Here is a 13,922-nt window from a genome sequence, read left to right as displayed (position 1 = left end):
CCGACGACATCCAAGGGAAACCCCCTTAACACCGGCAAAGCAGACTCCTGCTAAAACATCAGGACGGAAAACAAAAGCAGGCATACACGTTTGCTCGCTCAACATAAACGGGCGTGGAGGCATGACAGGCCCCCAGAACCAGAAATGGAATGAAATCAATCAACTCCTAAGAGAAGATAGAATTGGCATACTGTGCCTACAAGAGACACACCTAAACGACTCTGACGTCCAGAACATAGAAAATATCTACGGAAGGAGGATCACGATACATAACTCATGTTCAACCTCTGCAACGTCCTCCCAAGGTGTTGCAACAATACTAAACCGCGAACTAGTAGACACCGCGGGTACCCAGTTCACGGAGATCATTCCCGGGAGAGCAACACTACTCAGGACTCACTGGCACGCAAACAAACACCTCACGATAATGAATGTCTATGCGCCCAACCCCCGCAAGACAACACCGCTTTCTGGCAACAATTGCTGCAGATGGTAGAAAATGGAAAGCTCTGCAAACCCGACCTCTTGGTCGGAGATTTCAATATCGTAGAAGAAGCAATTGACAGAATCCCTGCGAAGGAAGACTCACCCACGGCAGTACAAAACCTAAGATCCTTACTACGTTGTCTCAACCTATTTGACGGATGGAGACTATCCGAACCCTCAAAAAAGGACTTCACCTTCCCACAGAGGGGTAGCGCATCGAGATCAAGACTTGACAGAATATATGCGACAAACGAACTAATCATGTCTTCACAAGAATGGTCCATTAAGACGACGGGAGTACAAACTGATCACAGGCTGATCTGTGCACACCTAAGCACCCGATCAGCGCCCTATATCGGACGAGGCAGATGGAACCTCCCCTCACATCTCCTAGATGACGATGAGTTTAAAAAATCAGCTGCTGAACTCGGCACAGCAACAATCAAAATGATGAAATCCACCACGCACCTAGATGGCAATGACTTCCCCAGCCCAATCCAAATTCTGCACTCGCGTTTTAAAAACGACCTTAGGGAGCTAGCGAAACGGGTCCAAAAGGAACGGTCTCCTAAGATAAGGTCTGAGATTAACCGCCTATCTATGCACCTAAAGGAAATAGAAGCTCACCCGGAATACGCTGTATCCGCCTCGATGCAAGCAGACTCAGCAGTCATACATAACCGAATACTAGCGCTGGAACGGAAGCGACACAAGACGGCGAAACTCACTACCACAGCGCGGTACGTAATCAATGCAGAACACGTCACCAAGTACTGGTCCGCGATAAACCGAGAACGAAAACCAAGGGACCTTATGTATCTCCTCCAAGTGCCTCAATCGGACCCTCCCTCCTATGAAACTAGGTCAGACAAAATGGCGGAGCTAACGAAGACCTACCACGAGCAAATACAACATCTCGACCCCCCCGGGTTCTCCAGAATGAATCAAGAACACGCGATCTCAACTGTGCTCAACTCCCTGGACTCTAGTCTCGACTACACGGACCTAGAGACCCTCTCATCAGACGTCGACACAGATGAAATAAAAAACGCACTCCGTCTCGCCCAATCAGGGAGAGCAACAGGGTTGGACGGGATCCCCTACGAGTTCTGGTCAACCTTCATGCGCGACACCAGAGAAGGAGCGTTCAACAGCCTTGAATACCTCCAAATTGTTTTCGGTGATATAGAGTCCTTCGGAGTGAATCCTGCCGGCGGCTTCGCCGACGGATGGTTATGTCCGCTCTATAAAAAAGGTGATCGCCGAGATATCAGCAACTACAGACCCATCACCCTCCTAAACACGGATTACAAAATATACACGAGAATACTCACATCTCGCCTCGGGCAAGTCGCCGAGAAGCTGATCCACCCCGACCAAGCCGGCTTTGTACCAGGAAGACACATTGAAGATCAAACGCAAACCTGTCGCGTCCTTGTAGACTACGCCGAGAACCTAGAAGAAGATGGAGTCATCATAGCCCTTGATCAGGAAAAAGCGTATGATAAAATCGACCATACATACCTTTGGCGCACGCTGGAAGCTTTCCATCTACCGCAACGCTTCATCAACAAAATAAAGGCACTATACAAACATGCACGCACGAAAGCTATTGTGAACGGTGAAATTAGCTCCTTCTTCAGTGTAATAAGGGGCGTCCGACAGGGTGACCCTCTCTCCTGCCTCCTATTTGACATCGCGATCGAACCGCTGGCAGTGGCCCTACGTCGCTCATCGCTAATGGGCTTCCGCATACCTGGAGCCACCAACAAATTAATAACAAAACTGTTTGCCGACGACACCTCCACCTTCTTATCAAAACAGGACCGCTGGGAAGACCTCTGGCAAATCCTTGAGACATGGTGTAACGCCTCCCGTGCAAAATTCAATAACGGCAAAACGGAAGTAGTACCAGTAGGATCTGAAACTTACCGAGAAGCAGTAGTAAGAACACGTCTCCTAAACCCAGAGGATCCGTCCGCCGACCACATCCCTCAACATGTGCGGATCGCCGCTGACGGCAAACCGGTTAGAGTCCTAGGAGCATGGATAGGAAACAAAGTTGACCAAGTAAGCGTATGGACGCCGGCTCTCACGAAAATAAAGAACTTCCTCGACAGATGGGGAAAATGCAGACCGTCCATGATCGGCAAACATCATATAGTCCAAATGGGACCGGGAGGAATATCGCAATACCTGTCGGTAGTCCAAGGAATGCCTAAATCAATCGAGGTAGAACTGACCAAAATAATCCGTACCTTCATGTGGGGCAACAACAATGTCCCACAAATAAACCTCGCAACCCTGCACAGACCTATAACAGAAGGCGGCCTCGGTCTCCTGGACATTGAATCAAGAAACGAAGCGATAAACCTAATGTGGCTTAAACGATACCTAGACCTGGGCCCGAATCGACCTACCTGGGCCTTTGCAATGGACGCCATCATAAATAAATATGCCACAAGAGACGCAGGAGAGATCCGACCGAAAGCGCAAATCAATACTTTCCTTCAAAGCTGGCGCCCCTCACACGGAGGACAGTCTTCCATGCCCCAATATATTAAGACCATGTTATCGACGGCAAAGAAATACGGAACCCACCTAGAGGCTCTGAAAGTAGACACTTCGCTCAAGAAGCAACTCCCAACGTGGTACCACATTGGAGCAACGACGGCCCTACGACGACTAAACAACACGAAAGTCAGCGATTGCCTACGCGATAATCATGGTGTCATAACCGTTGCCGACCTTTTGCACTCCACGCGATCAACATGCGGATCGACCCCGCCGCAACAAAAACAGAACTGGGGGGAGGACCTATGTGACTGCCCCGAATGCTCAAATTCAAGGGCAGCAGGATGCAGACACCCAGAGAAATGTAGGCTAGCCGCTTTCCGCATACTGAGCGAAATTTTACCGAAGTGGAACCCGCTCTCCATAGAGTACAAAGACGGCCTATCCTTAACAACGAGGCGGTCTCTTCGTAACGATATCGCAAACACGAATGAAGGAGACACCCTCACCTTCAACCCCTCAATCACCGCTAGAGGCGGTATATCTGAAACTTTCCGCGTCTTCGTGGAATCTAGCACGATGCGCGATCCCCCTTCACACCGTAAACGCCCAGGACTTGAAGTAGTTAGCGAGTCCACGCTTGTCTACATCTTCAGAGCCCTGCCAGAGAGCAACACCGGAGAAAGAGAAGCTGCGACTCCTGGCAAATATATCGCTTTCTTCGGAGAAAACGATCACAGAAATGCATCGATGCCTGTGTCCAAAGACCCCGTCTCCCACAGTTCGGCACCAGGAGAAATCATTGCCGCGTTGCATGCAGTAGCACAGACCCCGCTCGACGCACCACTTCGCATCCTGAGCACAAATGACATACTCACATCCATGATTATAACCAAATCGCCGGAATGGGAAGACCACGGTTGGATAGACGTATCGCAGGCAAGGCACACACGCGTCCTTCTCAACAGACTTCGCCAACGATGCGCCGTCACGTCCCTAGGGAAGATAGTCAGACCGGAGGACCGAAAAACACTTGATAAAGCGAGACAATCCGCCTCCTCAAACCGATCGCTGGATCTCTTCCCCCTCATCCCTCCCCCAACGCTCACTGAGCACCCGAGGTTTGACATCACAGGAGCAAAACTCCCCGCTCTCACTCAAGCGCTAGCATACAAAGGGATCATAGCATGGAGGAACACGCCCCCAAGACGAGTTACATCTACGAACCTTGACACCATCCGCAACAGGACACCTGAAGACACTATGGCTAACAAAACAATATGGCTCAGCACGAGACATAAAGACTTCAGCAGATCTTTCGCAACATTCTTGTGGAAATGCATCCACGGGGCGCTGCGATGTGGAAGCTACTGGTTGGCAATCCCCGGCCTCGAGCACCGCGCCCAATGTAGCTTCTGTGGAATGACAGAATCAATAACACATATACTGTTCGAATGCACAGCAACAGGCCAACGCGAAATATGGCAAATAATCACCGGCCTATGGCTGAAAAAAGGCTTACCATGGCCAGACATGACGACTGTAGACGTTCACACCCTAGGACTGAAAACCTGGACAGACGAAAGAAATAGAGTCAGACCGGGTGCAACTCGATTATGGCGAATTATGATCTCGGAGGCGACTCACCTCATATGGAAACTACGCTGTGACAGAGTAATTGGCCACCAAAATGAAGAAAGCTGGGAACACAGTCCCCTGCACGTGCGATGCAAACTCGCCTATGTACTGAACAGCCGCCTTGCTATAGACGTTGAGGCCACAAGAAAGCGATACGGCAAACAGGCGCTGTCTCACGACCTAGTCCTAGCCACATGGAACGCCGTCATTTATGATGAACTAGCGCTCCCGGATGATTGGACGAAGTGCAAAGGTTTTTTAGTGGGTAGTTCCCCGATCCTACGCGTTGATATAGATCCGGGTTGATGAGTCCCACACTGGCTGTTTAGCCGTGCGTAAATTGCATTTTTTTCCGTGGACTGCACTTACGGGTAACACCGTATGCAAGCTGGGCGGCCGGGGCGGACCAATTGTCTGTTGCCGGCGTCTGTAAAAGCCCTCCAAAATAAAAAATAAAAAATAAAAAAATAACGGAGCTCGTTATGTCTCACAGTCAGTGCTTTACAACAAGGTGATTGCACGCTGGGCGATAGACGCGAAGATCGTCGCATTCGTCAGGGATGTCCAGAATATCTCGCTCGCAATCCAGTACGCGCACTCACATGGCCTCGAGTACACAACATCCAAACCGCCGTCCATCCAATGCTTCATTCTCAAGAATTGATCACATACGAGCATAAGTGGGCGCCAATGCCTTCCCCGACACAGCATCTTGACCCGCGTTGCGGCCGCATGGCCATTCTGTACGTTGAGACCGCACAACACATTAGCAGGGCGGCCTGATGATGATGGTTCTATACTCACAAACTCCATGCGACGATACGAGCCAGGATGCAGGGTTGCAAGGACGTCAATCCATGCTACCTCAAGGACCCTCGGCCTCCTCTTCGGCGGTATTCTTCTGTTCAACTTGCATACTGTGACGAGGTATCTTGTCCACATCCTTCCTCCAGCTGGCGAAGTCTTGGAAGCTATGCACTGGAGCGGTACTCCAAGGACAGTCAGCTTCCTTTGCAATTTGACCAAGTCCATAGTACTACACACCTCAATATACCTCGTCTATGCGAGTGTGGCATTTTCCGCCTGACGAGCTCGTCTAACCGATCACACCGTTCTCGTAGTCCTGAACCCATCCCAAGAAGCTCATTACTAGACGTCCAAGTGGTGTTGTCATCGTGAGTGCCTATACAGATGCCGCGTGACGCAACAGTATAGGAGAACTGCTTCTCTTGCAGTATACTGTCCAATCACGCCAGGACATCATCCTGCTCCAGTGTCATCAACATTCCGTCCAGGTTATCTGTCCTGTGGTCCATCCGAAGCCATAACATAACAGCCTACCAGCTTGAAGCTTCGGCGGACGGCGATGCTCAGCGACCAAAGACGAGACGAGACAAGTTCCGAGTAGTGTATGTACTGTCTACATAGGGCTACGCCCTCAGTGACAATAAAAGGAAACAACAACAACAACAACACATCTGCAAAATGTGTGCTCCCTACTACAGAGCACTACAGAGGGCCCATAGGGCACGGGAGGGCGGGAGGTAAGGTACCTTCTACATCAGGAAAACCCTACTTTCGGAATAACAACGAATGATGCATTATTACTGCGAAAAACGGGTAATTGTAGCCATTCTTTTGTTCGCTGTAGTAGTGGTTTATTCGCTATGGTCCGGAGGTCGACCTACGAATAACAGGATATTGTGCCGAATACAGTCGTATTAGGGGCAGGGTTCCTCACTATTAGATGAACCATTGTCTTTATTCTTAATGTTCGCAGCGCATTCCACAGACACATAGGTGCGAAAAAAACATGATGCATTATAATGTACTGTCAATGATCCAATACAATACAAATACAGCCAACACGACTCATTGGTAGTACTCGTGATATATACTACTCGCAATCAATCCCTATTGTACTCGTACCCGCATGTATACAGGCCCACCAGAGCGGGTAAGAGTTTTGCGCGGGTGTGGACTAGCGAGCGGGCGAGCAGATGCGCGAGCAAGAGTGCAGGCGGGAGGGTGTGCGAGCGAGACAGTGTGCGAGCGAGAGAGTGCACAGGCGAGAGGTTGAGCGGACGAGAGATTGCACGGACGAGAGGTCGCGCGAGCGAGAGGTTGCGCGGGTGAGATGATGCAGGGGTATGTGAGAGCAGGTGGTCAGGCGAGAGCAGCGAGAGTAGGTGATCAGGCGAGAGCCAGTGGGTGAGCCAGAGAGCCGATGAGCCACCGAGTGAGCAGGTGAAAGCAAAGATGGGCGAGCGCACGGGCGGGCGAGAGAGTGAGCGTATGAAAAATTGAGCCATTGAGACGACGGTAGTGGTCGAGAGTGAGGTCGAGAGGATGCGCGAGAGCAAGGCAGGGAGGGAACGAGAAGCCGAGAGAGTGAGCATGCAAGAAGGCGGAAGGCTGAAAGCACAAGTATGCGAGCGAGGCAAGGCAAGCGAGATAACAGGCCCCATTGGCAGAGTAGGGCAGAGAGAGTCGGATGCGAGAGCGAGTGTGCAAGAGGGGGCGACTCTGACCAGTGACCAGACAGGCGGGGGCGTGACAGATGGCAGGCAGGCAGGCGAGCATGCAAGAGGGCAGATGGGTGGACAAGCTGGTTGGTAACACGCTTGTAGGTAGGCGAGAGAGAGCAACTAACCGCCAGGTTGACGCGCAACTTCAACAAGTGCGTCGCGGCTTGTGAGCGAACGAGAAGGGTAGTAAATACCACGAACATACCGTCGAGCCTTCCCACAGTCTTCCTAGGTGCTCATAACTGTGTTTCTTCGCCTTCCTCTCATGCTACCCTTGCCTCTTCGTTCCGCTCTTGTCGCGCTCGGTGCAATGATCCTGTCGCTCAGAACCGGTCCGAGTCCTTCATGCGCGGTGCGTGAATTCGAGCCCACATGATCGTGCTGCGGCTTACCAGAGCCAGGCAAGCGGTGCGTTCGAGTCGAAAGAGACGGGGAGAGATGGAGAATGGGAGGGACAGAGAATGGGGAGGGGCAGAGAATATGGCTTGTCGTGAGAAGTGCTAAGCGCTTCAGCCACGACACGTCACGCGCGCTCGCCGGACTTTCTCTCGCCTCTCGAGTCCCCTCCTCCCTCAGTGACTGAGACTCTGCTTCGCTCTCGCTTGCCCGCCGCTGACCTCCAGTACACACAGGTGGACCTGTTCGCGAGAGACGGCGCGTACATCGGACCAATGAGTCGACCAAGATCGCGCTGTACGCAACTGCAACGAGCCCCAGCGACGCTCTTAGCGAAAGGTTAAGATGCAGGGAGGAACATGGGCTGCGTCCAGCAGGGCCAGCGAGTCAGGTGAGCACCCTGCTTTTCACCTCGACTCCGGGAATGCCCATCAAGAACGAGTGGATGGAGCCTAGTGCCGTGACACGACAGAGACAGCCCCGGCGCACGTTTGCCCAACAAGTGCAGGTACATACAGACACGACGCGCGCTGGTACGACAAGTTATACTGGTACGACAAGGTGCGGACAGCGAGCTAACGCCATACACTGTGAACGGCATCTCCGGCGAGAAGTCCTCCGCAGCGACGCCCAGCACCCCGCGTACGATTGCCGCCATCCGCGTGCCCACGTCGCCTCCCTTCGTCTGCCGCCCCCACACCACTCGCCCCGGGGCCAGTGGCTGACGAGCCCAGACCCGCGTCAACGGAAGTAGATAGGAGGTGTCGTCCGAGAAGGGGCATGCACGGCGTGCGCTCGAGCGCGTACCAGTCGACTGTCGGTACATACCGCGCGAACCGCTCACCGGTTTGGAAGCGAGCAAGGGCGTCTTCCAGCCACATGAGCCCTGATTGACGTTGGGCGCGATGTGCAGATGAGTGGACGCACCTTCCGCCGTGATGCCCCACTGGGCGAACTGCTCAAGCTGTGCGACTTTGCCTGACTCACCCAGTTCGCTCGAGCGCATCATCGTGGAGTCGATGATTCCCGGACAGACGAAGGCGAATGTGTCCGGACACGCGGAGACCTGCTCCTCTACCGGCGTGTTGGCTCTAACAAGATACTTGTCAGTCCTGATCAGATTTTGTTACCCTATCGTAGCCACTCACGCGCAGTAGTTCGTCTGCCCTCCATTCCCAAAGAGGCCCGCCACGGATGAGAATGGGACGAGGAACTCCAATGCCCCGACATCGACGCACTCACGGAGCGTGTCAACCACACCAATCTTCGACTTGTACACGCTTGCGAAGTCCGCCTCCTCGAGCTGTGCAAACGTTCGGTTGGACAGTGCGGCCGTGAGGACTATGCACCCCGCAAGCGGTGCCTCCTCTGAAATCGCACGGAGTAGCTCAGCCATGCTCTCGCCAGGCACAGCGCGCGTAGGTTTGTTGAGGACGGGCACGCCACGGCGTCCCCTTACTGATTTGTCTGCTAACTTGTTTGCTCACTGACTCGGTCGTCCACTCTCACCCTCACCCTCTCTCTAGTTCGCCCACGGCCCCGCTATTCCACTCGCCCGCTGTTTCACGCGCCCGCCGCTCCTCTCGTCTGTTGTCGAACTCCCTGTCGCTCCCCTCGCCGCTGTCCTGCTCGCCCACCATCTCGCTATACCCTCTCACCTGTCTTCCTCTCGCTTGTTATCCCCCTCGCCGTCCTGCTTACCTGCCATTCTGCTTACCTGCCATTCCACCTGCCTGCTGTCATGCTCGCCCGCCGTCTCACTTGCCTACGTGGACCCTGTACCTGCTGTGGCGGATCTGTACGCGGGTGGGTACGTGCACGGGTCGAGCCTAGTACCAACTTGTAATCATGTAGTCTAGACCCCTGAGCTCAATACTATGCAGTCCACAATTTCGTAAACAATATGTACCCAGTGATGCGAATATATGCAAATTATTGCACATGCGCGAAGCAACTACCGACTTCGGAACAATACTCGCGAATACGAAAGGTGTGATGATTGGATTCATAATGGCAAGATATTATTGAGTGTTCTGCCGTGTTCCGCATATTACTGACAATTTCAGAACATTACCACGAATTACGGAAAGAGGGTTTTCCTGATGTATGTAGCATTGGGTAGCAGGTCATTCACTACCGAGCAGCTGTAGCGTAGGGCTGGTAGGCACGGTAGCCACATGGCTTAGCGCTCACATCGCCAATTGGGTCACTGGCCTGCTGTTTCACCAATCACTCGTACTGTTACGCGAAGCTAGGCGAGTGGAACACTTCAAGCCACCAGCTTGCAAGGCTACTAACTTCGAAGAGCGGTTCTGTTTCTTAGACCTAGGAAGGACGCAAGTCCCTTCGTCCTAGTCGAGTTCCGAAGCGGTAGCGGTATGAGAAAGCTAGCGTCGATTGCTAACCAGGTCGAACTGAAGAGTCCGACCTCTACTGTACTGGTATATATACAAACGAATGAGTCTGAGTCAAGGCGTACAGTAAGCGTGAGTCAGGATATGTCATTGCTGACGAAGGAAGTGGTAATCATGACGAAGAAATGAGTAAGCGGAGTTCAGCTATCACATGATAGTCCGGGTGCGGTATAGTACATAACCGGTCCTCATGCACGTGAGGTGGTTAGAGATAACAAGTAAAAGAAAATGAAAATGTACGTAACATGGCGACTTGTAACATAAGCCCCTTCCTATGGTCGACGTCCGCGTTGACCACTAAGCCTCAGGATCTTGTTCGTCTCCACCGTCGTTGCCATCCGCATACATGTCGTTTATGTCGCCGTTGAAATCCCAAGGAGAGGGTACTCGACTCGAAGGTTGGTCTTCAACCGAGTGAGACTCTTCGTTGGACTCGACCAGCACCTGAAGAGATCCGACGTGAGGAATACTCGCCGATCGTCTGTTAGCGCGGATTCGGTAAATGGCGGCGTTGGTGTTTCAGGTCGCGACGGCAGGTGGTACTTCTGAGGGAGTAAGGAAGGTGCGATTGGGATCATCGCTATTGATACCAACCGAATACCCTACGACTTCCCCATCTGGACCGTAAACGACTTGAAGGATTCGTCGACCGAAGATTTGATCGACAAGTTCTTCTGCATGTGTGGACGTAGATGCTCGTGGACCTTCGTCTCGCTGCTGAGCGAGAAGCTGGGCCTCAAGCGTGAAGAATCCGTCGGTATTCATGGACGACGATGAAGACGGTCGAGGTGTTGGTGCGGCGAGGCGGTCTGCTTCGGAATATGCTGGCGGTTGGGAGTACCTAGGTGGCGCATCCGCCAGTTCTGCGCGCGTAGGTTCTATATGGAAGTCTTCCTCCGACTGCGACGTAGGAGGTGAAACGATGCGTGATAGGGGTCGGGGTGGAGGGATTCCTTGAGGTCGACGCAGATGTGCAGGTGGCGTAGGGATACGTATAGGGCGTTGTGGTGATGGCGAGTCCCCGGTGCGTGGACGACGCGGAAGGGAATTCTTGGTATCGGTGAAAACGATGGGCGGGGGTCGTTGGTACAAGTTGACAGTTGGCGGAGGAAGCGAGCGAGGTCTGTGGTACCTCGCGGAAGGGAAAGGGGAGATGGGGTGGTGCGCCGCACGCTTCGTTCGCGATGTCTTTTAGTGAAGACTGCCCTTTCCTGAGCCTGGTATACTCGATAGCCTTCCCTCCGACGTTCCTAACCTGAGCTCTCCTCGATCCTGAGCCTGAGCCTAACTTCTGCGACCTTCCTTAGCCTGAACGCGAGCCTGAGACGAGACCTGAAGCCTGAGATTGCCCGGTGCAACCTAGATACTGAGTCCTGAGAGGTGGTGGTAGGTAACTAACTCCCCTTTTCCTCCGTCTCCCCCTCTAAGTCTCCCTCCGCCGCTGTTTTCCCACGTCCCACCCTCGCTGGCATCCGTTTCTCTCCTTTCCTGTTCCTTCCGCACCCGCCTCGTCTCCTTCCGACACCTCCCCGTACCCTCCTCCAGCTTCTTCCGCTTCCTCCGCCAGGCCCTCAGTGCTCCCCACCGTCTCCGATGCCCGTCGATGCTCCCCCAAACCCGTCCACCATCGTCTTCACCACCCGGTTCTACCGCCTCATCGATCTTCTCCGCGACGAGCGTGTAGTAGAGCCTCGCCTGAACCCCGATAGTGACCGCGAATGGCTTGCCTGGGCCCATGGAGCTCGATGGTTAATCGTGCGTCCTTTTTCCTCCGTCCTGATTCCCGATCGTCCTTCTAAGCGGCCGTTCTCCCCGCGCAGCGAATGCTCTTCGACTCTCGTTCCCGCGCAGTGGCCCACGGCGATGCTTCCCTTCCGCTCGTCCGCCGCTACCCTGACGTGCAGGAGCTGATCGAGTATCTCGACCAGGTCTTCCTCACTCTTCCGTCGCAGCATAGCTATCTCGGCGAGCCTTTCCCTCTGATTGCCTGGGCCCCGAACCGAGTCACCGCCGAGCAAGCCGACGCAGAGATTGGCCGTCCCCTCCTTCCGGTTCGCTACTTAGAGCGTCCCTTACAGCTCTCGTCCTATCGTGCTTCTTCCGACAGCCTCGACGGCCTCCTTAGTCGGTTTCAGGGCCTCCTTGATGAGTGCCGCACCGCTAACCGTGACGCTCGTTCCGAGGCTGTCCATATCGCCCGAGGCCTAAATTCTGTTGAGGCCAGCGTCCGCGACTTACACGTTCGCTTATCGGAGGGAGTGTACGTTCCCGACGGCTACTCCGGGATACCGCGTCGCCTGCGGTTCGCGCACCCTCAGGACTTCGAGGCGATGGAGGAGGGAGAGGTCGAGGATGAGGTGCCGGAGGGACCTGGTGTTCATGTACAGTAGCTGTCTTCAATCCGCAGTTTTACTTGGTCGTCCCTCGCCGAGGCGTTTTTCCTCCAATCGACGTTGCTTCGTTCCGCGTTGTCCTACACCTGAGAGTGCGTCGTTCCGAGCTCGTACTGGTGCTCCCATGTGGGCCCACCCCACAGCGTGCGACGAGATCCGATGGTAGGATTCCGCGAAGTCCTCCGTCGGGGTTCGTCTCATCGTAGTCCTCATCGTAGAACGGACCTATATGCCACTCATGCATATAGTTCTCTGCCTCCACCCAGGTATGGAATACCATTCCTCGTATTCCCGAGCGATACAATCAGCTCAGGATCGCGTGTGTTCCTATCTGGTAGATCCCCGGAAGTCGGCCTCGAGCTACGGCGTAATATCGAGCCGTCGGGTATGGTGATGAGTCTAGGTGTCGGCGACGACGAGAAGCGCGCCGACGAAGGGAGTACGGTTCAGCAAGATTATTCTCATTGGTTTCTTCGGCGAGTTGTCGTGCTCCTCGTTGAGCAGCATTGGTAAGCCGGACGAGGTGTGACTCGGAAAGGATATCGGCGGCGAGGATCTCGGAGAGACGTCGACCGTGCGTCGTCGCTGGTCCCACCTGGGGACATGCGCGGTTCGTATGGCCTGGGGCCGTACGTCGGCACTTGGGACAGGTATACAGGCACATTACTGAGTGGAACTTGACCGTTACTAACGGTCCACCCGGAGTGCATTTGGCCCGTTTCTAACGGTAGGCCCGGGCTCGGCCGGAGCAGGTAACCTGCCGTATACAGAGGTCCGGCCGGGCTGCACGTCTCGGGCTTCTAGCGGTCCGGCCGAGTACCGACCGACCCGTATCAAACGATTGGCCCGGAGCCGGTTCCACTATGAACCCTGAATTCCAACGTGGCGGCCGGACATTCAGCGCGCGGCCAGTGGACGGCGCGGCCGGGGGCGTCCGGCCGCAGCAGGGTATCCACTTTGAGCATTGATTCTCAACGTGGCGGCCGGGAATTCAGCATGTTCTCAATGGACGGTGCGGCCGGAGCGAGTGGGGTGATCATGGGTGGGGGCTCCGGTCGGAGCTTAGGGACGACACCCATGAGTTAGACGGTGCGGTCGGTCACCAGCAGGCATGGTGTCCAACGGTCCGGCCGGTGTTATCAATCCAGATGTCCGGGGCTACAGCCACCATATATAATACACCATTCCCAACGGTCCGGCCGGTGGCGGTCCACCAGGGATTCAGGGATGGTCCCATGTGTGGATGAGGGTACCGCCCTTGGGCCGTGTATTCAAACGGTCCGGCCGGCGAATGCGACTTAGGTATAGCCACAGGGATGGATGAAGGTACCGACCTCGGGCCGTGGATTCTAACGGTCCGGCCGGCGAGTGCGACTTCGGTATCGCCCCAGTGATGGATGAAGGTACCGGCCTCGGCTCTGTATGAATGAGGGTACCGACCTCGGGCCGTGGATTCTGACGGTCCGGCCGGCGAATGCGACTTAGGTATTGTCACAACTATGGTGAAGGTACCGACCTCGGGCCGTGGATTCTGATGGTCCGGCCGGCGAATG

General features: G+C 54.3%; 4 protein-coding genes across 4 annotated transcripts; 2 read left to right on the top strand and 2 right to left on the bottom strand.

The window, feature by feature from the left end:
- Positions 1-3,579: 3,579 nt before the first annotated feature.
- On the top strand, positions 3,580-4,944 carry B0H18DRAFT_875386 (uncharacterized protein; the record flags this gene model as incomplete). Its single annotated transcript, XM_048040420.1, has 1 exon — positions 3,580-4,944. The coding sequence occupies one exon, from the start codon at positions 3,580-3,582 to the stop codon at positions 4,942-4,944; it is 1,365 nt and encodes a 454-aa protein (XP_047894372.1).
- A 1,641-nt stretch (positions 4,945-6,585) lies between these two features.
- B0H18DRAFT_1001926 (uncharacterized protein) lies at positions 6,586-7,629 on the top strand. Its single transcript, XM_048028336.1, has 6 exons — positions 6,586-6,823; positions 6,859-6,925; positions 6,947-7,146; positions 7,180-7,286; positions 7,372-7,478; positions 7,558-7,629. Exons 1-4 carry the CDS (start codon positions 6,776-6,778, stop codon positions 7,255-7,257), a joined length of 393 nt encoding a protein of 130 aa, XP_047894371.1. The 5' UTR covers positions 6,586-6,775; the 3' UTR covers positions 7,258-7,286; positions 7,372-7,478; positions 7,558-7,629.
- B0H18DRAFT_1001923 (uncharacterized protein) lies at positions 7,630-8,258 on the bottom strand. The gene is made up of 2 exons (XM_048028335.1): positions 8,005-8,258; positions 7,630-7,953 (listed from the first exon to the last, which is right to left on the bottom strand). Exons 1-2 carry the CDS (start codon positions 8,218-8,220, stop codon positions 7,903-7,905), a joined length of 267 nt encoding a protein of 88 aa, XP_047894370.1. The 5' UTR covers positions 8,221-8,258; the 3' UTR covers positions 7,630-7,902.
- A 232-nt stretch (positions 8,259-8,490) lies between these two features.
- Positions 8,491-8,958, bottom strand: B0H18DRAFT_875383 (KR domain-containing protein; the record flags this gene model as incomplete). Its single annotated transcript, XM_048040419.1, has 2 exons — positions 8,491-8,653; positions 8,711-8,958. Coding segments are annotated over 2 exons (411 nt in total), but the record flags the coding sequence as incomplete, so codon positions are not given.
- Positions 8,959-13,922: the final 4,964 nt, after the last annotated feature.

Source organism: Fomitopsis serialis, assembly GCF_022376445.1.
Source record: "Fomitopsis serialis strain Sig1Antser10 chromosome Unknown B0H18scaffold_26, whole genome shotgun sequence".
Lineage (NCBI taxonomy): Eukaryota > Fungi > Basidiomycota > Agaricomycetes > Polyporales > Fomitopsidaceae > Fomitopsis > Fomitopsis serialis.
This window is presented reverse-complemented; position numbering and strand designations above follow the sequence as displayed.

What these genes read in the sequence shown, in the direction of transcription:
- B0H18DRAFT_1001926 (XM_048028336.1), top strand. Translation starts at nt 6,776, where the DNA reads ATGATGCAGGGGTATGTGAGAGCAGGTGGTCAGGCGAGAGCAGCGAGA. An exon ending in GTCAGGCGAGAGCAGCGAGA is followed by an intron (nt 6,824 to 6,858) that starts GTAGGTGATCAG and finishes TGGGTGAGCCAG; the next exon opens with AGAGCCGATGAGCCACCGAG. An exon ending in AGTCGGATGCGAGAGCGAGT is followed by an intron (nt 7,147 to 7,179) that starts GTGCAAGAGGGG and finishes ACCAGTGACCAG; the next exon opens with ACAGGCGGGGGCGTGACAGA.
- B0H18DRAFT_1001923 (XM_048028335.1), bottom strand. Translation starts at nt 8,220, where the DNA reads ATGGCGGCAATCGTACGCGGGGTGCTGGGCGTCGCTGCGGAGGACTTC. An exon ending in ACGGCACTAGGCTCCATCCA is followed by an intron (nt 7,954 to 8,004) that starts CTCGTTCTTGAT and finishes CAGGGTGCTCAC; the next exon opens with CTGACTCGCTGGCCCTGCTG.